The sequence below is a fragment of the Netta rufina genome, assembly GCF_964035555.1.
Source record: "Netta rufina genome assembly, chromosome: 15".
In the NCBI taxonomy this organism is placed as follows: domain Eukaryota; kingdom Metazoa; phylum Chordata; class Aves; order Anseriformes; family Anatidae; genus Netta; species Netta rufina.
In genome coordinates this window covers 6,157,084-6,180,313 of record NC_140138.1, presented here as the reverse complement: position 1 = coordinate 6,180,313, position 23,230 = coordinate 6,157,084, and the positions used below count along the sequence as shown (strand labels likewise).

Genomic DNA, 23,230 nt, shown 5'->3' with positions numbered 1-23,230 from the left:
GGTTCAGTAAGCAAAGACACTCAGCAATATTTATTTTAGTACCATTAACCGAGCCGCTGTTATTCCATTCCTGGCTTTAAAAATTACAATTGTTTTATTTAGAAATCATTAATGCGATTAAACAAGCCCCCATCCTTCTGTCCCTGGCTCCAGGCTTTGGGGACAGCCCTGCCCCATGATGGGGGCACAGCCCGCCCCTGCCTCCCCCCCCCCACAGGGGCCTGGCACGGGCTGCCCACACCCAACATGGCGGCCACGGCGGCTTCAAGGGCACGCGGTCCGCGGCACGTGACGTGACGCTGAGGGTCGGGAGCTCGCGAGAGCGGCCGGGTTGCCGTGGTTACGAGAGGCGCGGCGCTCCCCCCCCCCCCCGGGGTCTCCAAGGCCGCGGGTTCGAGTCCCGCCTCCGCCTCTCCCGGCTCCCGCTGTGGGCTTTCCCCTCTCGGTACCCCCGAAACTTCCTCACGGCTCCTCGGGTGAGGGTCTGGGGGCTATGGGGGCTGCAGGGCCTGGTGGGGGGGGTGTAGCACTGAGCACGGCCCTGCTGGGCGTGTGGGGTTTGGGGCTGGGCTGAGGGCGCAGCATGGGGGGAGCTTCCTTTAAGCACCAGGGAATTTGTGCTCCAGGTTCCTCCAGGTTCCTTCAGGTTCCTTCAAGTTCCTCTGGGTTTCTCTGAGCCCTTCACGTGTGTTCGCTGTGATGTTTTGATGTCCAAGCCCCAACTGTCCGGGGAAGCTGCTTCTGGGGGGGGGCAGAGGCCTCGTGTCACAGCTGGGTGTGATCGGGGTGGATGCGAAGCTGGGCAGAAAAGGAAAGGTGTTTTCACGTTTTTCTCCTCAGTCTTTTTCCCCACAGAGCCATGGAGGCCCCCGAGGGGCTGTCTGCTCGGAAGGGATCCCTGCTGGAGCCTCAGGCTGTTCCCGGCGAGTCCCAGCCACTGTCAGCGAACGCGGTGCAGATCACAGTGGTGAAGGCACAGGACCTGGTAAAGCGCTTCTGCAAACGCCTCTGCTGGGTTAACAACCCCGACCCGAGGGGTTCTTTGTGCTGCCATCCAATTCTGGACCAGACGTGAGACGATAAGGCTGTAGGGAACGATGCCACGCTGTGGCTTTGTCCCCTGCACTGAGGGCTCACTCGCACAGACCGCAGGCTTGTGGCTCGCCTTGCTTTGGGGACACATCTCCTCAGCAGCCATCCAGGCGTGCTGTGGTGTGCTGTTGGCTTGACATGTCTCTGCCTTCCTTGCCTGGCTGTCTGTAAATCACCGGGTTTTGTTTGGTTGTGTTTTAAGCAAAACACAGTGGAAAATGGGCATCAGTGAGACAAGGAAGTCTAAGAAGAGCTGTTCTAGCATATAAAGCCAGGTTTTTGTCCCAACGACAGCGGTTTAAATTGTGTGGAAATCAGTAGGGTGGCTCTAGGTTTGAAAAGGCAGTGCCTCCAGTGTGCCTACCATACAAGACTGTGAACTAATTCAGATGAAAACACTACTAGTGTGCTTTCCATGTGCTGCGTGATACACCCAGCTGGCCTTGAAGTATTCGTGAGGATCTGGCATTTAGGAAGGAACGCGGAGGAGAATCTCAGCTACTGCTGCAAGCAGAGAAATGCAAATCCCTGCTTCAGCTCTAGCTGTAGACAAAAAGCAAACCAAAAGCATCTGCCCATATTTTTTATTTTTTTTTTAATGTTGCAGTACCTCTCACATTGATGGGTTCAGCAAACAGCACCTTAGGTGAGAATTAGAAGGCAAGAAGAGGGAAAACTGTGATGAAAATAATAGACCAGTGGTTTGATTGCATCTGCACTATTGCTTGTGGTTCTGGTTGCTTTGTTTTAGAAAACGCTATGGCAAAAGGAGAGAGGCTAACAAAGGTGCAATAATAAGAACAACAGTATGAAAAAAATCCATCTATAAGAAGCGTGGAATCTGTTTAATTAGAGGAGTTGTAGAGAAAGATGAGAGGAGTATAGGATAATTAATGGTACAGGGAAAGGTTAATTGGATTCTTCTGTTTAGTCTCTCACATAATACATGCTCAAGGAGACAGTCAGGAGGACTGAAAATTAAAACCAAGTGAATGAAGTCTCTTTTTGTGGAAAAGCCAATGTGGAACTAATTACCCCAGTGACATGGAGAGAGGGAACTCAGGGGCAGGCCCGAGGAGGTGAGGCATCCCCGCTGCTCAGGATGAAAGAAAAGCTTGGTTGGGGTACGGCAGCCCTTCTGTGCAGGGCTGTGGCTGCTCCTCCCTGGCTGGAGAAGGAAACCGTGTTTCTCCCGCAGCTGCCTGTCTCAGCAGTCCCTTGCACCACCAGGGAAGTGCCTGGTGCTGCCTGCCTGGACGGGGTTGCTCGTGTATGAGGCTGTGCCTGTTCACCTGTGTTTGCAGCCCTTTGTGCGGATATTTTAAAATTAAGCCTCCTCATCTCTGTGCAAAGCAGGTGACATGAAGCTGGTGTACCAACAAACTCCAGAGCTCCCCAAAGAGCTTGCTGGAGCCCTGGTTTGATTGCAGGGCTTGCTGCTGCTGCCATGTGATAGACACAAGCGTCCTGCGAGCTTGTGAGCTCAGCCATGCAGCTCAGGGACTACCTTCTTAGTACACAGCAAAAAAAAAACAAACCTCTTTCCTGGAAGCACCGTATCTGTGGGATATTTTTGGATTTGCTTTAGATGTGCCTTTCATCCCCGTTCTTGGGATGAAGCCTGGATTTCTCCACCCCCTGCCCACACCCTTCCAGCAGCAGGTTTTAATGATCCCTGAGGCACCACGGGACGGTGGAGCAGGAAATTTCCCTCCTAAAGGCAGGTCTTGGCACAGCCAAGCTCTGTTCCTCTTCCCCGTTCTTGCAGCAGAGCAGCCAAAGGTTCCCACCAGTGTGCTCTGTCCTGGGTGGGGAACTGAGCTGCCTCCCAGGGGCAACTTTGGTCATGGGCCTGTTGCTGCAGAGCCAGCTGCCTCATCTGCTGTCTCTTTGTTTGACAGAAAAGCATCAGAAGCGACACCTCTTTTACTTTGGTGCGTGTGGAGTACGACGGAGTGATCCTGGGAGACTCCTCCACCACTCAGGTCTTGCCAAACGGGACAGCAAACTATAATTTCATGACCAGCTTTGAGTACAGCCCCGATGGGCCCAACTCCTTGGTCGACATTGCGCAGAAACCTGTGCTCTGTGAGTACCTGATGCTGCACCTCGCTCCTCGGAGGGCTGGAGGTGGGTGCTGTCAGCTGCTGCACTCTGCCTTCTTGCTGCAGGAGTCACTCGGTCAAGAATAGCACTTAAGCAGCAGCAGCGGGGGGTGTCTCAGCACTTCTGTTCTCATCTGTGCCAGCTGGAGGAATCCCCTTTCATATTGGCTTGGCTCTTTGGCTTCAGTGTTCTTGTCAGCCTTGGAGATGATATAGAAGCCTGTGCTGGAGCTGACACAGACCCTTTGCAGCCCCTGTTGGAGCTTACCACTCTGATCTGTTGATCTGAAACTATCTGAGAAACTTTGCCAGCTCCTATCTTATTATTATTATTATTTTTTCTGTCTAGTGACAGTGATAGAAGCATCGCAAAAGCAGAAGAAACAGAAGGAGGAGAAGGTCCTGCCTCTTGGCCAGGCTGTGGTGGACCTTCTGCCTCTGCTGCAAGGTACAACATTGATTTTCTCATCCTCCACAAACACTTCTTGCTCCCCAGCACTTGGTTGGTCTTTGCTCATGAACCCCTCTGTATAAGTTACCTCCTTCTGACCAAATGGGTTTCACAGAGTCTTTAGAAAGCTGGGTCTGTGGGGAGAGGGGGGCGACACCAGCTGCTCAGCTTTAGGAGTTGTAGCAGCACAGCTTTAGGCTGTGACTTCTCTGCAGAGGGTCTCAGTGGACGCTGTGCTCATTGCTTGTTCTTCTCAGGACAGTGTTCCTTTACGGTCTTGGCTCCTTTGTATGCTGTGCCTACCTCTCCATCTGAAAGCCTTCACCCAGAGGCTAAGGTATGTGGAATTTGGAACTGTTCCTTCGCTTCTTCGGCTCTCTGCTGCTTTTTAATAGGAAGGCAAGCATGACTCAGCTGCCTCGCTCCTCGCAGGCATGTTACAGCCCTATATGTTAGAAGCTTGGAGGCCTTTCCTGTTTCCATTGACGTCTGTCCCAGGGTGCTTATGATAGGTGAGGTCATGCTAGGAAATGCTAATGTGCGCAGCTACCAAATTGCCCTGCAAAAAATATTCAAGATGGGAAGCACAGCGCTGAAAAATTGGGAAAAGGCAAAGGCAGGATTACTTGCCCAACATTATTAGTCCTTTCTGTGGATAAAACGTCTCACAGTCCATTATTGTACAACCTCTGACTGCCTCTCCTGCAAGGTCTTCATTCATTCAGCAGATTGAAAAATACCCAGTGAATAAAGCAGGAAATGAAGTAGGAGACTGGGAAAGCGTGTCTGACTTGGCTTCTGATTCTCCACACACTTAGCACTCTGAGCGAATTAGGAGGATGGATATTGCGTTTACTTTCCCATATTTAAGTGACATGATAAGCGAGACATAATGAGCAACGTGTGGGGCCACCTCTTAGGGAGGAAGGAAGATAAATGCTGAGCAGCTTTTCACTGCCCCCCATCCATCCAGGGTTGGGACAGGCAGCTGACGGCTGTACAGTGTGGAGATAGGGCAGAGTTGAAGCGTGGCTGGAGCTTTGACTTGAGCTGAATCACGAGGGCATTGTTTTCTGTCCCTGGTGTTCTTTCTCCACGGCCTTTTTTACAAGATGCTGACAATACGTACGCCGTGCCCCCCAGTGGGCTCGGATTTAAACACACAAATATCGTAATTCAGACATAGGAAAAACTGACCGTGAAATTCCTTCCCTGTGCTGATCTGTTTTCTTTTACATCCGAAGTGAGGAATGAGATAACATCATACGTTCTAGCCTTGGGTTTCTGCTCGCTTCTCCTTCAAGAGCAGAAAGTTAAAATTGTCGGGTTATTGGCTCAATTTCTCCTTGTCCCACAGTGCGGCCTTGAAGTGACTGTGCGCACCGAGAAGCCCCTGCTTTCTGTGAGTCAGCTTTCAAGTGGCAACTTCCTGAGCGTCACGCTGGAGGCAGCTTACTCTGTCCCTGACACCTTCGTTCCCACTGGACCCCCCCAAAACTACATGGCTTGCCTGCAAGTGCCAGCAGTCGGGGAGGTGAGGATGAGGCCTGGCACAGTGAGCTGGGTTTTAGTTGCTGCAGCACAGGTTGTTCTCCTACACTGGGGGCAAACAGCTAGATTGGGGTTGAAACTGGCAGTTTTCTTCCATGCCACGATTTGTTTTTTCTTCCTTCCAAGCCCAGCTCTGATCAGCTGGCACTTGCTTCTGCTCATGCTGAAAACTGAAGTCCTTTTGTTCTCCTGTCTCTCTAGAAGGAAGTCCCTTTGCTCTTCCAGAATGGCATCCTGAAGCCTGCTGGTGAAAAAGAATTGTTACCCCGGCCCAAAAAATGGTCCCTTCCTAACATCATGGCCCCTGGTGCTCTGAACATACCCAACTCCTTCATCTTTGGTGGTCCCTATGAGGATGAGGATGGAGAGCTCAACAAAACAGAGGTGAGGAAAGGCTGGCAGTGTCACGGCTGGAGGAGACCCCTCAAGCCTCCCTGAAGGCACTGAGAAAGACTTGCAGGGACTCATTACAGGAGGAGGGGAGGAAGGGCACGTGGTGGGCTCCCTGCACAGTGTCCAGGCGTGGAGATGGTTCTCCTGAGCCAGCGGGCGTGTTAACTCACTGCCAGCATGCTAACTCACCACAGAAGAGCTCCCTAGGTGAATGTGGCACATCTTGTCCTAACTCCTGAGCTGCTGGGCTGAGACTTTGCATTCTGTCTTTGTGAGCCAGGCTCTCAGTACTAATGGGATCTGGTGCCCACAGGGATGGCTGCTAATGTGCTCTGCTAGGGTGTCCTGTCTGTGGTGAGTGGGGCATGTCTCTGACTCATTTTCTCTCCCAAAGAACATTTTAGGGGGGTGTCTGGGGGTGATGCAGGCTGTAAAGTTTGGTCTCCTGGCTCTGACCATGTGCTGCTTCTCACAGGACAGGGAGTTTAGGATCCAGGCAGAAAGCATGAAGAGAATTGTATGGGACACGGAAAGACGCTGTTACCTGGATCCTGCTGCAGTACTCATGTAAGGGATATGAGAGCTTCCCTTCCAACACTGAGGTGGGGGAGAAACCATCCTGGAATTCACTAGGTCAAGTGACCTGTCTCAGGCAATGAGCAGCAGTCGTAGTCCTCTTACGCGGCCATTCCATTGCCCTGCCTCACTTCTCGTGCTGTCTGCTGGCCGGAGGTGTTTGCGTTAGCAGGAGAGCAGCTTAACAGCCTTTAATTGCTGGCAGCAGCTTGGTTCTGTTACGGTGGGAGAAGATGAATTGGCTGTAGGTGCTGTCTTCAGCCTGTGAATGTTCGCTTGTGCTGCCAGCAATCGGAGCTGGTTCCTGTTCCCTCCGCAGTGCAAACACTCACTGGCCAGCTGCGTTCCCTCCCATGACCCCTTCAGGGCTGTCACCTGAAGGTTTGAAGCAAGGGGCAGCAGAGTTATGGTGAGCAGACATGGGGTAGGGTGGCCCACACAGCTCTCTTCTGAGCTGTTAATTGATTTTTTTTTTATTTTTTATTTTTTCACAATATATTAAAATCCTTTCACTCTGTGGGCACTCTTCATTTTCTTTTTATTAGGTAAACATTGCCTTTAATGGCTCTAGGTATGCTCAGACCAGGGTAAGTACTCCAGTTCTCTTTGAATCCTGCAACGTTCTTGGCCTCAGCTGCATCATGGCCATGAGTTTCACAGCCAACTTATTCCTCATGTGTGCAAATACTCCCTTCTATCTTTTTTCCCCTGTACACTTTCATCAGCCTGCCTGCTGGTTTCACAGTTATCAGGCGTGTTGAATGGGAGCTCAGGGTCCGCTTTGAATTTATCCCAACATTAATCATGCTCCTTTTTATCCACTTCATTTCTGAAGTAACCAGGGGAGAGAGGAGCACAGTGTGTTGCTCTCACAATCGTTCTGTAGCTCCTAGTGCCGTAAATGCACACAGCAGTGGATGGAAAGGAAATCCACCAGGCCTGCCCCAAAGCACGTGCGTTCCAGTGGTGCAAGATGCATGCTGTGTCTCGCGGAGTGGGGCAGAGCAAAGCCAGGGCAGGGGCCTTTGAGGCTGCTGGGACAGAAGGGAGGGCAGCATGGCTAACCAGGGAGAGCTCTCCAGCTTGGTTTTGCATCTTCTCAGTGCCTTCTTCTGCATTCAGTCTGCAGAAGCGCATTGCAGAGTGCCAGTACTGGCCCGTGGAGGTCTGCAGGATGCCTGTGGTGTCATCCAGCAAAGGCAAAACTAGCAAAGCTGACAAGGTAAAAATGGAGGGGCTGTGTTGTTATGGCTTGTGGGGCAGCACTGTGTTATTGAGCATTTTCTTTCAATGCCTTTGTTACACCAAAACCAGCCTTGAACCAGCCAAAGCAAGTCAGAGAGCTAGAGGCTTTGTAAAGGGGTTAATCAGCCTTATAGCACTACTAAATAAACAAAGGATAAGATTTCTTCCTTATAGCCTACAGATCTCTCACCGATGGTCTGTGCTAGCTTGGTGGAGAGGGGTCAGGGAGAGGTTACTTTTTGAGAAGTAATTCATTGAGCTTATCTTCAGACAATGTTTTCCTGAGCATCTTGAAGAAATTCATGCCTTCTTTCTCTGGGTGTAAATAAACTGTGTGTTTGCACCTGAACTGGGGTGGTTTCATGAAGAATGAGCTCCTTCACTAATGATCAGCTGCCAGGAACAGAGACATGTGAGAACTCCTTACGTGTTCCAGGGCAAAGTCATGTAAGCTGCTATAAATCTCATTCAGCAGTCACCAGTGCTAGGGTTTTGCAGCTGTGACTGAGATACTTCTCCCTAACCCTCTCTGGTTTGCTGCTGGTCCAGGCTCTCAGGCAGCTACCTGATTTCTGTCAGACCTGACATCCTCACAGCTCTGGTAGGGTAGTTTGGATTTCGAGCTAGATAGCTGGCAATTTTGCAGTTGGACCTTGAAAAGACTGCCCTAAGGAGTGGCACAGTTTGGGCGCTGGAGAGAAAAGCTGCCCTGCAGGGGTTGGAATAAAATTGATATTCTACATATTGAATGACTCCAGTGCTTTCGTCCAGGTTGTCTCGGCTGCGTGCCAGTGACAGAGAGGCCCTGGCTCATCAGGTGCATCAGTTTGCTGGGTGGCCTTTTTTAATGGGATCGCTGACCTTCTTTCCTTAAAGAGAATAACAGTCTGTTCAGTATCTCAGGGCCTCAATCTGTGTTTCCAGGGAGATGAGGACCGGCAGATTTTCTCCCACGGCGTGGCATATGTCAACATGGTGCCTTTGCTGTGCCCTGGCGTGCAGCGGATTCGAGGTGCTTTTCGTGTCTTTACCTACCAGGACAGCGAGGTGCTCGAGAAGGTGAGAACAGGCGGGACAGCCAGGCTCTGTGCCCCCTCTGCAGCTCTTTGTGCAGTGTGGGTGCAGGAGTACGGGCAGAGTGGTATTCAAGGGCCAGCTCTGAGGCTTCACTGCCCTTCTGGTGCTGGAGGAGAACGACACCAGCTTCTAGGTGCAGTTTTCTCAAAGGCAGATGATTTCTGTGTGTGTGTGAGCAGGTTTGGGGGCTGGGGGAGGCTCAGAATCTCACTCCACTCCCTTCTCTGTCAGCAGCTGAGCAGGGAGAGCTGAGATCACTCCTCACTCCCCACTCAGGAACACGGGCAAATGAACTGCGTTGCTGGGAAGAGCAAACAGTGGCTCTAAAAGGATAGCGTTACCCCAGGCAACAACCAAAAAAGCTGTCACTGGAGCTCTTTCAGCTGTAGCTCGTGGAGGTTTATTTGTCTTTCGTTTCTCCCCCCGCCTTGGTGCTAAAAGTGACAGTTACATCTCCATTTTCCCACAGCACTCCCCAAACAGACCCGAGCTTGTTTCAGGAGGACAGATGCACAGCCTGCTTTTGCTGCCCATGTCCCCCTTGGTGCTGCTGCTGCCCAGGCCACAGAGCTGGGTGAATTACAGCCCTTCTCCGTGCCTCCCTGCCACTGCTGGGTACCAGCTCCCACAAAGCAGGCTGTTTGCTGGCCCCTGCATCACTGCTGGGAATATTAGCCTCCTGGCTGCACGGTGCTGTTACTCGTCCTGTGGCATTTATCTGTCACGAGTGAGGTGACACCCTCTGCTTTTCCCATTTTCTGTTTTTCTGGATGCTTTGGGCCGCTCCTGGGCCTTGGTGTAGACAGCTGACCTGTACGGCTGCTCCATTTTCTCCCCTGCATCCCTTTGGTTCCTGCCAGCCCAGCTCCTGTATCACTGACAGCTGGGAGGGGAGCTGCCCATCTCAGTGGCCTAGCAGTGTGTGAACAGGTAGTGGGAAAAATCTGCTCCTCATGGGCCACCACGTGTGTCAGGGGGGCTGCGCCACGTGGGTAGGTGAGCTGGGAGCTGGGTCAGGCCAGGGCAGGCAGGGGCACCAAGAAACAAGCGCAGAACAGACCTGGGAGGGTGTCCAGGTGCATCTGACCCTCCACACCACCAGGTCAGTCCGTAGCTGTGAGGCAGGTCCAGCATCACACTGGACAGTGGATCAGGATCAGGGCAGTTTGGGGCTGGGCTCCAGCATTTTTATCATGTAGCTCAGGCAAGAACCAGAGGCTGCACAGCTGTACAGTATCAGAGCTGGCCTTGAGCACAGGCAGCTAACTGCCTAGCAGGAGAGAGTGAGGTTGCAGAGCTTCCTAATGCGTTTAGGACCCTGACAGTGTGTTTTGTGATGTGAGAGGTTAAGGAAAAAGGATGGGGAAGCCTAATTTGTCCTTTGATTCTTTCTTATTACTTCATTATTATTTTTTCCTTTCCCCTCCTCTCCAGACTAAAAAACAGCAGAGCATTTTGCGGGATCTCAGGCCACAGGTCAGCCTGACTAAAGAAAGACCATGCACCCCAGGAATCAGTTCTCCTCTTTCCAGAGCTGTTCCCAGTAAGGCCCAGAGAGAAGAAAAGGAGAAGAGCACCAAAGAAAGGGAATTCAACAGAAGGGTAAGGTCGATAGAGGCACTTTGCAACATGGTCGGACTATTTCTACGTCAGAGGCAGTTGGAAATGGGGACTGATGGTGTGTTGCTCTAGCCAACTGAGAGATTCAGCACCTTGAAATTTTAGTACATGCTGCCTGAGCAAATGTACAGTGCAGTCACGTCCTGAATTTGTGAAGGCGTGAAGACGTGAAGTTTGAATCTGAAGCAAGATGTCTTTTTTTTTTTTTTTTTTTTTTATATTCTTCAACAGACGTCCTGTGCACCAAAAATCCAGTTGTCAGATACTGCTCTAGAAAGTGAAAATACTGAAAAATCTCTCGGCCTTGATGGACAGGTAACTTTGCATCTCCAAAGAGCAAAAAAACTGCTAGACCACTACTGCATCAGTGTTTCGTACCTTTCACGTCATCAAATTATTCAAGAGTGAGTTGGAGATTAGGGATATCTTACGCAGATGCTGTCCTGGAGTTCCTCCAGTGACATCCTGTTGGAGTACAGTCTAGCATTGGGCTAGAAGGTCATTAATAATCAGGCATTATTTTGAAGGGTGTCTTCCTGTTTTTGTCTTCCTCTTCCAAACATCTAGAATGCATATTTATTGTCCAAGCAAATTGATTAGCTTTTCTTTTTTTTTTTTTCCTCTAGACTGAGTGCTTGAGCAGAATTTTGTTAGTGTAAATCACTTTGAGCACGGGTTATAAAACAAATTATACGTCTTCAGTTTAAAGATTTGCTGAAGATCTGTAGCTATATGCTCAGTCTTTCATCTTGCCAGTAATGGTTCTAGGTAGTGTGACGCTGAGAGAGTAATGGTTGTGTTCCCAGCAATATGCTGAAGCAGGAACGTTCCTGGTGATGGAGATAAAGCTGGACAAGGCCTTGGTACCAAAACGACTGCGAGAGGAGCTCACCAAAAGGTGTGTAAAGACATGCTATAACTCTGCGGCTGACAACTGAATTCTCCTGCAGGATAGAAACAGGACTGGATAGTGAGCCTGCCCTTCAGTGTGCTCTGTGAGCACCAGCTGAGTGTCTGAGCCAAAGCCCGCTGAAATCAGCAGGAGGGCTGGGCCAGACTGCTTCAGAGGTGGCATTGGGTGGGTTTGGGAAGCATTTGTGTTCATCTGAGCTGGCATCTCCCTGCCAGTCACCTCAAAAAGAGACACCAGAGCAGCATGACCAAATCTGTGTTCTGTCCAGGCTTTGTTTCCTATTAATCCCCTTGTGTTTGCCTCTTGCATGTGATGTCTGCTGCTTGGTCAGGGCTGGCCACCAGTGGGCTGCACTTGGTAGTGCTGCTGTAACTCTCGGATGTTGTTTTTCCTTTTCTGAAGTTTTGTCACAACTTTCTACCCACTCCTGGGCTTTTCCATTAGTTTTCACATCATTCTGCTGTAGAGCTGCCCTCTCATCTCTGAGGCTTCGAGTCTTTCGCTGTCTGTCTGATTTAAGGCAGTCGCTTCCCATCCGCAGAGTGGTAGTCCTGCTGTGTTACAGTCTAGGGAAGGCCTCATATGTATAATTTATTGGATAAAAAAAGAGAAAATACAGCAAATGAATAAACCATAACGTGCACAGGCAGTGTGTCTCTTTCAAACAGAAATGCGAGTAGAAACCACACAGCAGCAGTCGTTCTTTGAGCAGGAAGCATGTGCATTGTCTTCTGTTCTGCCTGCTGTCTGCTAGAAAAAACAGGTTTGGGGAAAGTGAGCCCCCTTACAACAGACCTTGTCCCGACCCTTCTTGTTTGCTTCCTGCAACTTGCATGAATTCCGTGTAATTCCTCTTCACTCACCTGCCATGTGCATCTGGGGATGTGCAGCCAGGAAAATCAGCACTTCCAAATTGTGGAGAGGGCCCTGTCTTGGGGGGATCGAGCTGATGACACGTACATGTGTCCTGGCAGATGGGATCAGCAATGCTTTTTTTTTTTTTTATTTTCCCTGGAAGGCTGTTTGAATACATAGCTCGTTAGCAAACTACAGCTCTCTTTCTTGGGCTGCGTCCAAAATTCTCCATCAGCCTCCGCTTCTGCTCGCTTGCTTTGCCTGGGTGGTTGTTGTGCTTGGTTTTCTCTTTCTCATCTTAGAGAGAAACAGTTTGGTTCTCCTGTGTGCCCCTAGCAGAGGTCCTGCATCAGTGATGGGAGCTCTTCTGAGGGTGGGACTGTGAGCGTGGGTTTCCCGAGGAGTGCTGGCAGACCCGACAGCTCCTCTGGCACCTACGGCAGCCCCACGCAGAGCCAGATGATTGTCTTTGTGTCCTGTTGGGGCACGTCCTGCGTGGGGTAAGGGACCGGCAGGAATGGCAGCGAGGAGAGCAGGACAGCAGCTTTCTGAAGGGGTTTTTGGAGCTGTGCTGCATGGCCTCCCTTGACCTCACAGGAAAAGCAGCTGATGGTGGGTGGCAGGTCCCACAGGGACACGAGCAGAGGCCGTGGCATCACCGTTGCCATGGGCAAGGTGCAAGGGGAGCTGAGTCTCCTGCTCAGCGCTGAAACCTTTCAGGTCTCTGAATATACAGAACTTTTGCATGGGAGAAGTGGCCAGAGGTCAGGGCCTGGCAAAATCAGCCACTCGGAAGCTCTGCGAGCTGGCAGAATGGTTGTAGGAACGGTTTTGCTTTGGTGTGGGGGAAGCAGTGTGCTTTGCTAATTGGTCAGGGGCCAAAACAGGGATGTGACACTGCTTGGTGGGCTGGATCGCCTTCTAAGGACTGAAGGTGTTTTAGTGCCAGCAAACAGGAAATCTTGATAAAATCCCCAAGAATTTAGGCTGTCTTGACTCTAAGGCTTTCAGTAAAATCTTAATGTTACTGTAGTCCTAAGGCCTTTTAATCGGTATTTGGAAGGTCGTTGCAGCCCCAGTAGTGACACAGATGGACGTGACATGGTGTCGAGGGGTCGATGTGGGGCCAAAGAATGAGGGGCTGCAGCTGCACTGTGGGATGTCAGGAGCTGCTGGATGGGTTGGCCCAGGGTTTACAGTGATAACGTTCCTCAGAGCTTTCCTTTTCCTTTTCCTTTTGGTCCCTTTCTTACAGGTGTTCTGGCAGACCCAGGAGGCTGTGAGTTAAAGGAATAACAACTTGATAAGATGGTCTACTTCTGTGGCAGAGTGCTTTTGATTGCCAGCAATAACAAATGCTAACCTTACCTGCTGGGCTGGATTTTTACAGGAGTTTTTGTGTAATGGGTCAGTGAAGCCTGGTGAAAATAACTACATAAATCTTATCTAATCCCCACGGAGTGTAATCAGCAGCAGGGAGCGAGGCAGTAGCTAGTTCTCCCAAACATTATGACAAGCTGCAGGCATTGAATGAAGGTGCCCTGGTCTTTACAGTTCATCCTTGGTCAGAGCCTTCACAGTTTCTCCCGTGTTGGTCCCTGCAAGGTACCTCAAGGACACGATGACAGGCTGAGCCCTCGCGCTGCAGGCTGCCTGCACCCGAGACAAGTGAGTGTCTCTGGCAGGATGTCAGGCTCATCTCTTCTGTTCTCTCATTGACAGGGTCAAGGAGATGATTCCCCCTCGCCCTCCACTGCCTCCCCGGACTGAAGGAGCCAAGAAGGTATGTGCAAGAGCCTGTGGCCTTGCCACCACGCTGCCACCTCTTTCTGCCCTCGTCCCTCTCACATAAGGGATTTTAATTTTCAGTCTGAGCTCTGCAGCAACTTAGAGATGAGATTTGCAGAGGAAACACACCAAAAGCTTCTGGATGTGTGATCTTCGTAGCATTATGCCTTGGGAAATCTTGGGCTGCATTACTCTCATTTGCAGCCCATAAAAAGGGGCAAGATCTAGGAAAGGCAGAGAAGAGAGCAGCAGGGTTGGGAGTGTTTGGGAGTGAACTGGGTGCTGGGGAGGCACCAGAACTGTTTGTTTATGGGCAGTTTCTTGTCCCAGACTAGCCCATGTGCTTCCTCAGACCCAGACAGACATGAACAGAATCAGCCTCAACCCATCACCCTGCAAAAAAAAAATCGTGAGGACTTTTGTGTGTGCAACATCCTGGCCCCAGAAACCAACCTGAGACCACTGGCTGGTCTTTGGTAGGTACAGAACAGGCGCTGCAGGAGATTGTCCTCAGATGGCCCCTGGCTGATGGGAAATTCAAAGCAACAGTGGGGGACGAAGCAGCACTTCAATAACTGACCCCAGTGCGGCTGCAGAATTGATTTGTGCTGGCCTGTCTGGAGCGCACAAAGTGCTACATTTTGATTATTGCCGTGCATGGAGGCTTTTGGCACCGGGATTACAGGCTCTGCTGAAGATGGCTCGCCCATGGCTTTAAGGGGCACCCAGCAAATGAGATATAGTTTACTTGCAGCCAATTGTAGTGCTATAGAGAAGACAGCGACGACTGAAACACTGGGTTCTGATTGAAAAATAAAGCAGGAGTGATAAGAAATTATGAAGGAGCACTTCTGTATTTACATAGCCATGTTTCACAGCCCTCAGGTATGGGCAGGAAAAGATGTGTGATGGGCTAATTGAGACTTGGGTCAGGTGGAGTTTGGGGGGCTGGGGGTGGGCTCTGGCAAATAAGACTCATTTCAAGGCTGATGGCTTCAGTGACTTTTGAAGTTCGATTATTTATTTATTTCCTGATACTTCTTATATCCTAGGCTGTGGAGGATTATCACAGCCAGGTCACGAGCATTGCTGTTGCCATCCTAAGTGAATACCACGACCTGTTTGGGAAGCAGCTGCCTGACCAAGGAGCGATAGACCATCAAACTCTGGAGGAACAGAAGCGTCTACTCAACTTCGAGCTCAATAGCTCTGGGAAATATTTTGCTTTTAAAGAACAGCTAAAGGCAAAGACTCCATTATGTTATTTTACTTCCCTACTTGTTTTGTCCAGGCAGTTTCTCAGTGAGGAACTGCTGCTCCATGGTGGTAATTTAGTGTTACTCTGTGTTGCTCCAGAATCCCTTCGTGCCACCCAGGCTGTTGCAGAGGGCATGGGGAGGGCCAGGTTTTTCCTCTAACGGAGCAGGCAGCAAGCTGCTTTGGTCACACACCAGGAGGGACCTTCCCTGTCAACAGGGGAAGACTCCAAACCTGATCACACCCATTTGCCCTGTGTTTGTGTCCCATGGAAGGGAAAGCTGACTGTTCTTGCACTCTCACAGCCTTCCCTGGGGAGAAGGGGCTTCTCCACATGTCCCTCAAAGGGGCATCTGTGTGTCAGGGAAGGTGAGGGCTGGGAGGTGGGAAAGGAATTCATCACTGCTTACTTATTTTTTTTTTCTTTTGATCAGTTTCTTCCTTTGAATTAAACTAGAGCTTCAGGCAGTTGGAGTTGGACTCACTGGTCCTTGTAGGGCCCTTCCAACTCAGCGTATTCTATGAGTCCATGAAAATGTGTGTTCTGGCTCTGTGTTATGACTGTGGAGCTTGTGGGGGAGTCTGTCTTGCCCAAGCATCACCTGTCTCCACAGTATGCTGTAGTGAAGATTGTGAGGGAGAAATACCTGAAGACCACGGCGTTTGAGACCCAGGAGCAGTTCCAGGCATTTCTCAGTGAGCTGTACGTCTACCTGGTGGATCAGATGCACGTTGCCCTGAACCAGGTAGGGAGAAACCCTGGCACGTGTCTGGTGAGCTGGGATGGCCGGCCTGGGGTACAGCATCACTGGGGATCTGAGTTAGAAGCTGCTTCTAGCGAAGGCAGGGGCACTTTTGCCTTCAGGACAGTTGCAGGTTTGAGTTTCTGTTTGCTGCAGTTATCACACGTGGGCCCTAAGCCACACACAGAGACAGGATCCATTGCATCTGGATCCCACTGCTGCAAAATCCAGCTGGTGGGATGTGAGGCACCACCAGTAGCTGCTGCTGCAGCCGGCTCTTGGGGAGGGTGGCAGGGCTTGTGCCATCTGCCTCCCAGCCAGGCAAAGCTGGTCTTGATCTGGGGGATGCTTTTACTCACCACAGCTGCCAGTAAGAGAGATTGCCCCCTCCCTGTCTGGTACAGGTACCTGGGAAGGATGGGGGCTCACAGGATTGCAGGGCTGTGTCCCACCCCAAAAGGAGGCTGGGGCAGTTTGCTTTTCCAACCCACCCAGCCCTAGCTGTGCCAAGGTGCTGGACTGGGCACTGCTGCTGGATGAGGAGCACAGGAACTGTTCTTACCCTCCCCGGGGCTAACTCTATCTCACTCCTTACCAGCTGCTGCACGAGGAAGCTGCTTCCCCTGCCCCTCTCACCCGCATGACTGCTGAGCAGCTCTGGCTCTTTGCTCACGAAGCTGAAGGCAACAAGGACTACAAGCTGGCAGCTCTCTACCACCAGCAGGTGAAGGAGCCCCTGTCCCCTCCTGTCTCTGTCCCGCGTGGCCGGGCTGGCAGCCAGCACACCGTGACAGCTCAGCCAGCCTCGTCTGTTGTGTGCGGAGCAGGGAGGGGAACGTGAGCGGGATGCTTGTGCTGAACGTGTGAGAGGTTTTCTAGGGAGATGCTGCTCTCTGGAGGACGTGAGGCAGAGGCTGGCCAGGTCGCTGAGGACTTGAGCCTCGAGGCCAGGGGAAATGGGGTGAGCTGGCCCAAAAGGCGTGCTGGGTCAGCACTGGGGACCTCTACCAGAGGGCTGAGAGGTCAGCTGAAGCTGGAGGGCACTGATGGGTGAGAGAGGCTTAGAGGAAGCCGGGAATTATCCCCCTTAAGGGAAACCCTAGCACGTGATAAACAAGGGCCTGATTGCTGCTAAACTCTGCTGGAGGAAAGCCATGGCTGTTGCAGAGCTGTCTCCCCCGGGGTGCTGTGTGTGCTGAGCCCTTACTGCCACAACGATCTCTCGTGTGCAGAGGATAGCTCAGGACAAGCACAACACCCAGTACTGGCTGGACTACGGGGCGTTCTGCCTCCTGCTCGAGGACAACACCAAAGCCCAGGAGTGCTTTCGGGAGGCTCTTTCTCTGGATCCACACCACGTGCGCAGGTGCTGTGTGTTCCCAGAGGGTGGGGAGGTGAGGGGCATCCCCCACGCCACCGCTGGGGTCCTGCGAGGCTCACCTGTCTGCCCGACCCCAGCTTGCTGCTCTGTGGGATCGTGGCAGTCGTGCTGCAGCACTACGAAGAGGCAGAGATTTTCTTTGAGGATGCCTGCTGCTTGGAGCCATCCAACGTCGTAGCCTGGACGCTTTCAGGTAGAAAAGGAAGCCAGCCTGTGCGCTCAAGGCGTTTCTGTAGAGATGAATGTTGCTTCTTACCCCACCACTCTAATCTGAGGGCTAAGGGGAGGATTTTGCTAAGGGCTAATTTCTTCTCATGCTGCTCTTTGTCTCCCGTAGGTTTGTTCTATGAGCTGCAGAATAATAATATTCAGGCAGAAATGGCCTTCCGCGAGGCTAAGAAGCAGCTCCAAGCACAGCTCGCCAGGGAGAGGAGCATCTCTGAGGGAAAAAGAGGGAAAAAGCACATTGCTGCTGCGTATGTGAGGTCTACCAGTCCAGGCCCAGAACAGCTTTTGCCAGGTAATTCCTAGCAAAACCAGGAGGTGCCCTCATACTAGCAAGGAGGAGGCTTGAAGCTGTGTGCGAGATGGTGAGCAGTGAGACCAAAGAGGAGAAACACAAAGGGTAAAGGAAGCAGAAGTGGGCTGTGAGCTTGAACAGCCTGACCATGAACTATCCAGAGAGAGACAGTGCCCTGCTTTAAATACTGGAGCTGAAATGCAGGTAGCACGGCCCGTGCTTTATCTTACCCAGAGCCTAGGAGAGGGACCAGCCTTGGTGTTTATTTTTCTGGCCCAGCCCAGTGCTGCTGATATAGGATGTGTGGGCAGTGGCCGGGGCAACTGGAGGAAGAGAGCGTACTTGTGAGGCTTTGGAGGGGTAGGGCTGCTACCGAGGCAGCTGTACGACTGACCTGACAGGTCCAGCTCTCCTGAGAGCTGCTGCTGTGACACAGCTCGGAAAGCACTGCCCAACCAGCTCACAAAGGGCAAAAAGCTGCTCAGTGGCAACTCTGAGCTGGAGGCTTCCTTTGGAGCCTCTGCGAATCCAGCCTCACCCTGAGCCAAGTCCTAAGTGTTTGGCTGGGCTGCAGAAAATATCAGCTGGCTTTATTTTTAACACTATCCCCACTCTGCGCAACATGCTTCAGGCAGGCCTACAGGGTCATATGCCTTTTTTTTCACCCTCTGCAATTACAAAGGAAAGGATATAGCTTCATTTCTACCTATTTCTAGCATTATATGGTAGTCTTGTACCAAGACTGCAGAGCCACGTATGACCTTGTGCAAGCTATTTTCATCCCAGTCAGAGAAATCTGGCAGTTCTTGTAAATTTTCTCTCTTCCCCCCCCCCGTTTCAGTGGAGTTCTGCTCCAAAGTGGCCAGAGAAAGGCAAAGCCTGCCTGCACCTAATGGTTGGTGGGGGTTTCATTCCAGAGGGGGCTCCGGCTGGCTCAGCCAGCAGGCTGCCAGAGGCGCTGGAGGAGCCTGCCCTGGCCTGCCCAGAACCTGAGGAAGAGGCTTCGGCATCGGAGACAACCCCAGAAGGTCAGGGAGTGGGGTCTGGGGTGAGAGGGAGAGCCTAGGGCTGGGAGGTGGCCTCTTGCGATCAGCAGGGAGGGAGGGAACTTGGGAGCGCTGAGCTGTGGCCGTCCTGATGCCAAAACAAGACTCAAAACATTGAGTCTTGTTCTCTCTCCCTAGCAGGGGAATCTTTGGGTTCATCATGATTTTTTTCAGAGCATATCTCAGGATGGACGACTGGTGGGTGAGTGCAGCCCTCTCCACGTGTGGCTGCACTCAGCTGCCTTCACCGGCTGCTCTGAGGTCTCCCTCCTGAGATGCCAGCTCTCAAGCTGTCCCTCTCGATCCCCTCTGTGTTGTGATCTGCCTCCTCTATAGCTCCGCTCTCCTATGGGTGCCACAGAGATGGCAGTGCTGGGGTCTTTGGGCTCCATGGGATTGTTCTGGGGAGGCAGGGGTCTTAGTGCAGTTAACAAGTCTGAGTTATAAATCTCTGTTTTCTTACTCTGAGTTTGGCATGGAAAACCAGTGGGTCAGGAGTATAGTTTCTTTTCACAGATCTTACAAAAATCTTAAGCCCTTCAGAAAGAAATGTTGCGCTAATCTCTGCTCCTGCCTCCCTTGCCATCTCCTGGGTTTTACAGTGTGTTGCTGGGATCCCACTGTCTCCGTTAAGGTCCCAGCCCTTGCTCTTATTTCAGAGATAAAAAGCCCAGTTTGGGACTGATGAAGGCGTATTTTCTTGCAGGGCCACCCCCCATTTCGGGACTTAGCCAGCCTTCCTGCACGATCTTCATGAAGGCAGTGGAATTCCTGATGAAATTCAAGGCCATCCAGGTCAGCTCAGCACGGAGTGCAGGGGGAGGAAGGGAGGTGTGGCAGTTACCAAACTGCTGGTGGCAAGCTCCAGCCAGGACCTCTGCTGGGCTTAGAGCACAAACCAAGGCTACCCCAGATGCCAAGAGAGCAAAACCAGTGGCCAGAAATGCAAAACTAAGGCCAGGCAGAGTGCTAAGACCAAAATGCTGCTTGAGGACAAAGTCACTTCAGGCAGGCAAAGCTCTCGGAGTGTCTCAGCTGCTGGCTGTGGAGGGAACAACGTGCTCGTGTACGGTCAGAGAGGAGATGCATTCTTGCCATGCTTCCCGTACACCAGCACTCCTTTCTTCTCTCAGACACTTGTGTATGTCAGAGCAATTTGTTTCACCCGTGGGATGTTCCTGTCCCCCACAGTCATCTCGGTGAGGTTTCTCTGACTGCCACATTGTGCTGTCTGCCTTCATTTTACATGGCAGAAAGAGCTGCTTAAAGCAAAACAGACCTACAAGTAATGGGAGGTCAATTTTCAAGGGAGGGGGGGAGAATCTCCTGTCTGTTTCCTGTTCGTGGAGCTCAAATGGGTGCGAGGCAGTCCTCCTGAAGTGTGTTTGCAGGGCAGGAGCAGCATCCTGGGGATGCCTGTGGTGTGCCTGCTCTGCTAACCGTGCCGGGGTGCTGTTCCCCTGCAGTTTGTTCACATGGCGCTTGCCCACGAGCTGCTGGCGGGCTCCTCTTGTGCGTACTACCTGGCGCTGGCCCGGACTTGCTTGCTGAAGGAGGACTTCTCCAAATGCGAGGAGTGTCTCTGCGAGGCCGTTAGGATCGACTTCATGGTAATCCTCAGTGTTCACAAGGGCAGGATGCTGTCCCAGAAGGGGGAGGCTGGCCAAACGCTGCGGCAGACGCTGCCTGCGTCGTGTGTTTGGACCTGGAGCCCGTGCTTCATTTCCACTTGAGCAATTCTGATGCAAGTCTGCAGCAGTTTCTGCTGGGAGGGCAATCGTAGGGGGTTAACCACACCAGGCTGTGGCTGCAGCGCTGCCCTCCTTGTTACCCGGCTTATTATTTGCTGTCCATCATCGCCTTCTGCACAGACAAGCAGCATTTCTGACCGAGAGGTGCTCTCTCTGCATTGTCTGCCTTTCCTTTCCCTCTGAACACGTATATCCTCATCCCTTCTCCCTGTGTTGGTGAGTCAGCTTCTGTTTCATGGGAAACAAGGTTGCTATTCAGAAGAAGGAGGCTTTTGAGAGGCAGGTTGAATGGATGGCACAGAGGGCTGTAAAGCTGACATCTCCGAATGCTACTTGTGTATTCAGTACCTGGGGGAGCCTTGCTCAGGCCAGGACAGCGTGCAGGGAAGGCTGGAGGGGGCTTTCATTGCGGGCAGCCTGCTGGCTTGATTTTTATTCTGTACATAAAATCTGGTCTGCTGTAATCAAATACCTGTCAGCTCTTCCTGGCTGCTGATTGCAGGGGTTCCTGGCCCTCCTCCAGGTCTCTCCCTCTCTCCTGTCTCCCAGCCGTGCCTCACTCTTTGGCTTTGTGTGCACAGAATCCAGATGTCTGGGCTCTGAAAGGGCACCTGTGCTACCTGAAGAGGGACTTTGCAGGGGCGAAGGAGTGCTACGAGCGAACCATCAGTTTTGTGGCGGATGCTGCAGATATGCACTTTGTCTACCTGCGCCTGGGCTCTGTCTACCTGGAAGAGAAAGAGGTGAGGAGGCAGCAGGAGTGGCAGAAGGGACTTTTCAACAAAGTGAATAGATTCCAGATCCCAGGTATAAAACACCATTATCTGCAGCTATAGCTAAATGCCACAACCCAGCACAACCTTCACAGAGCTGCTTGCTCCTAGTCTCAGGGTGCTACTGAGATATTCTCATCCTCAGATCAGTGAGGGTGTCTTTTAGGCCACTGCATTAACTCCTGCCAGCGTACAGCCACCAGCTTTGGGGGCAGCAATCAAGCCCCCAGCCCCTCTGGCAGCAGTGGGGTCGGTGGGTGTCTGAGCCCCAGTGGAAATAGGGCACTTGGCAGAGTCCTGAGGAGAGGGACCGCTGTGGAGGAACGCTTTTAACGCAGAGCAACACGATAACCTCTCTCCTGGCAGTACGGCAAGGCGAAGCAGACCTACCTGCAAGCCTGCAAGAGCTCTCCTTCATGTCTCACCTGGCTGGGAGTGGGAATCGCCTGCTATAGGGTGAGTGCAGTTACGTGGGAGATCCCAACTTCACGTCTCCTGGGCTGTAGCTGGGTCTGTGGCATGGTATGCAGAGCGTGCTTTTATTGATGCCCTTCATTCAAGAAAAGCTTAACTGTCTGCCACGCCAATGCTGCTGAAGGCCATCCTGTTGCAGTCCCAGGGTGGCACCTCAGGCTGCTTATACGGGAGGTAGAGAATAGGACAGTTACCCTCAGCAGCAGCCCAATTCCCTGCCTCGTCCTGCTGCCAGGGCCTCCCTCCCCCAGTGTGATGGCAGGCGTGTGATCTGGGCCTGGGCTCTGCTCTGCGTGCCTGCCTGCACGTGAGCTGCATGTCACCGCAAAAGAACCGAGCAGAATGTCAGCACGGAGGAATCTCGGTGCTTTCCCTGCCCAGAGGAATCCAGCGCCTCTGAAGGGCTGCCAAGGACACCCAGACACGGCCACCAGCAGCGCGGCATCTCCCAAAGGTGCACCTCCAGGGGTTCCTCCAAAGGAGTTTGGCTGAGGGAAACAAACAGGGAGGAACCCAAACTTTTATCTTCCCTTTGGCCAAACGTACACCTTCTGGGAGGCTGCAGACCCCAAAAGGCAGGGAGTGGGGACCAGGACCAGAGCCGTGGCAGCGGCACACCAGCAGGTCACCAGAGCTCCTGGTGGAGGGGGACCACTTGGTGCCTGGGGCTGGAGGTGTTTGTACCTCTCTGGTTTTCTTTACCCTGAGTCCTGTCCCTGCAGCCCCACCAGGGGAAGCACCCAGCAGCTCAGTGCCTGCCCTTCTGCTGGTTGCTCCTGTTGTAGTGATTTTTAACAGGCACCTGCTCCAAAGACCTGGGAAGCTGTTTCTGCCTGCCCCTTGCCTTTTTTCACACCCCTCCTTCTCTCTCTCTCAAGCTGGAGGAGATGGGGGAAGCAGAGGACGCTCTCTCTGAAGCCAATGCCCTGAACAACCGCAACGCCGAGGTGTGGGCGTATCTGTCCCTCATCTGCCTGCACGTGAGTGCCCAGCCAGCCCCTAAACCCCAACCTGCTGCAGGAGGGGGGGGGGAAGCTTCATTTGCACCTCTTCAGGAGCCTGGAAACCATCTCGTAGAGCCCAGTGGAAAAAGCTGAGGGGAGATCACTGCGGAGGGGAAGAGCAGCACCTCTCCTCGCTGCTTGTCCCCTCCTGCTGAGCGTGTGCCAGGGGGGAGCGTGCTTCTTGCTGAGCACCCTTCCGGGGCAGGGCACTGCTTGCTGCTTACCCCATAAACCCCCCCATAGCCCTCCTATAAGCCCCCCATAACATCCCTATAAGCCCCCCATAACCCACAGTTGTGATTTCCCAGGGAGGGCGGCAGCTGGAGGCAGAGCAGTGCTACAAGTACGCCGTCAAGGTGGGTACAGAGCCGGGAGGGGGGAGGCACCGAGCACCGAGCTCTGCCCTCCCCCAGCCTCCAGCACCCCATTTACCCAAAAACGCGCTTTCTGAGCCCAAAACCCGTCGGCTTCCTCCTCCCCGCAGCTCGGCCTGGGGCCCACCGCCCTGCTGCAGGAGCTCCGAGCCGCCCAGCAGCGCTTCGGCTTCGGCAACCCGGCCTTCTGAGCCCTCCCCCGGTCAATACAGCCTCTGGACTCCGCCCGCGCCGCCGCGTG

The 23,230-nt window shown here is 52.4% G+C and overlaps 1 protein-coding gene across 1 annotated transcript; it reads left to right on the top strand.

Annotated features, from left to right (window-relative positions):
* Window positions 1–246: 246 nt before the first annotated feature.
* CFAP70 (cilia and flagella associated protein 70) lies at window positions 247–23,202 on the top strand (the record flags this gene model as incomplete). Its single annotated transcript, XM_084296151.1, has 27 exons — window positions 247–293; window positions 856–985; window positions 2,994–3,180; window positions 3,547–3,645; window positions 3,906–3,985; window positions 5,006–5,182; window positions 5,401–5,583; window positions 6,068–6,159; window positions 7,291–7,390; window positions 8,338–8,472; window positions 9,925–10,092; window positions 10,917–11,008; window positions 13,601–13,661; window positions 14,719–14,910; window positions 15,538–15,669; window positions 16,265–16,390; window positions 16,899–17,032; window positions 17,125–17,240; window positions 17,385–17,567; window positions 18,485–18,595; window positions 19,320–19,408; window positions 20,080–20,223; window positions 20,946–21,107; window positions 21,504–21,593; window positions 22,490–22,591; window positions 22,924–22,971; window positions 23,100–23,202. The coding sequence occupies 27 exons, from the start codon at window positions 247–249 to the stop codon at window positions 23,178–23,180; spliced, it is 3,261 nt and encodes a 1,086-aa protein (XP_084152277.1). The 3' UTR covers window positions 23,181–23,202.
* Window positions 23,203–23,230: the final 28 nt, after the last annotated feature.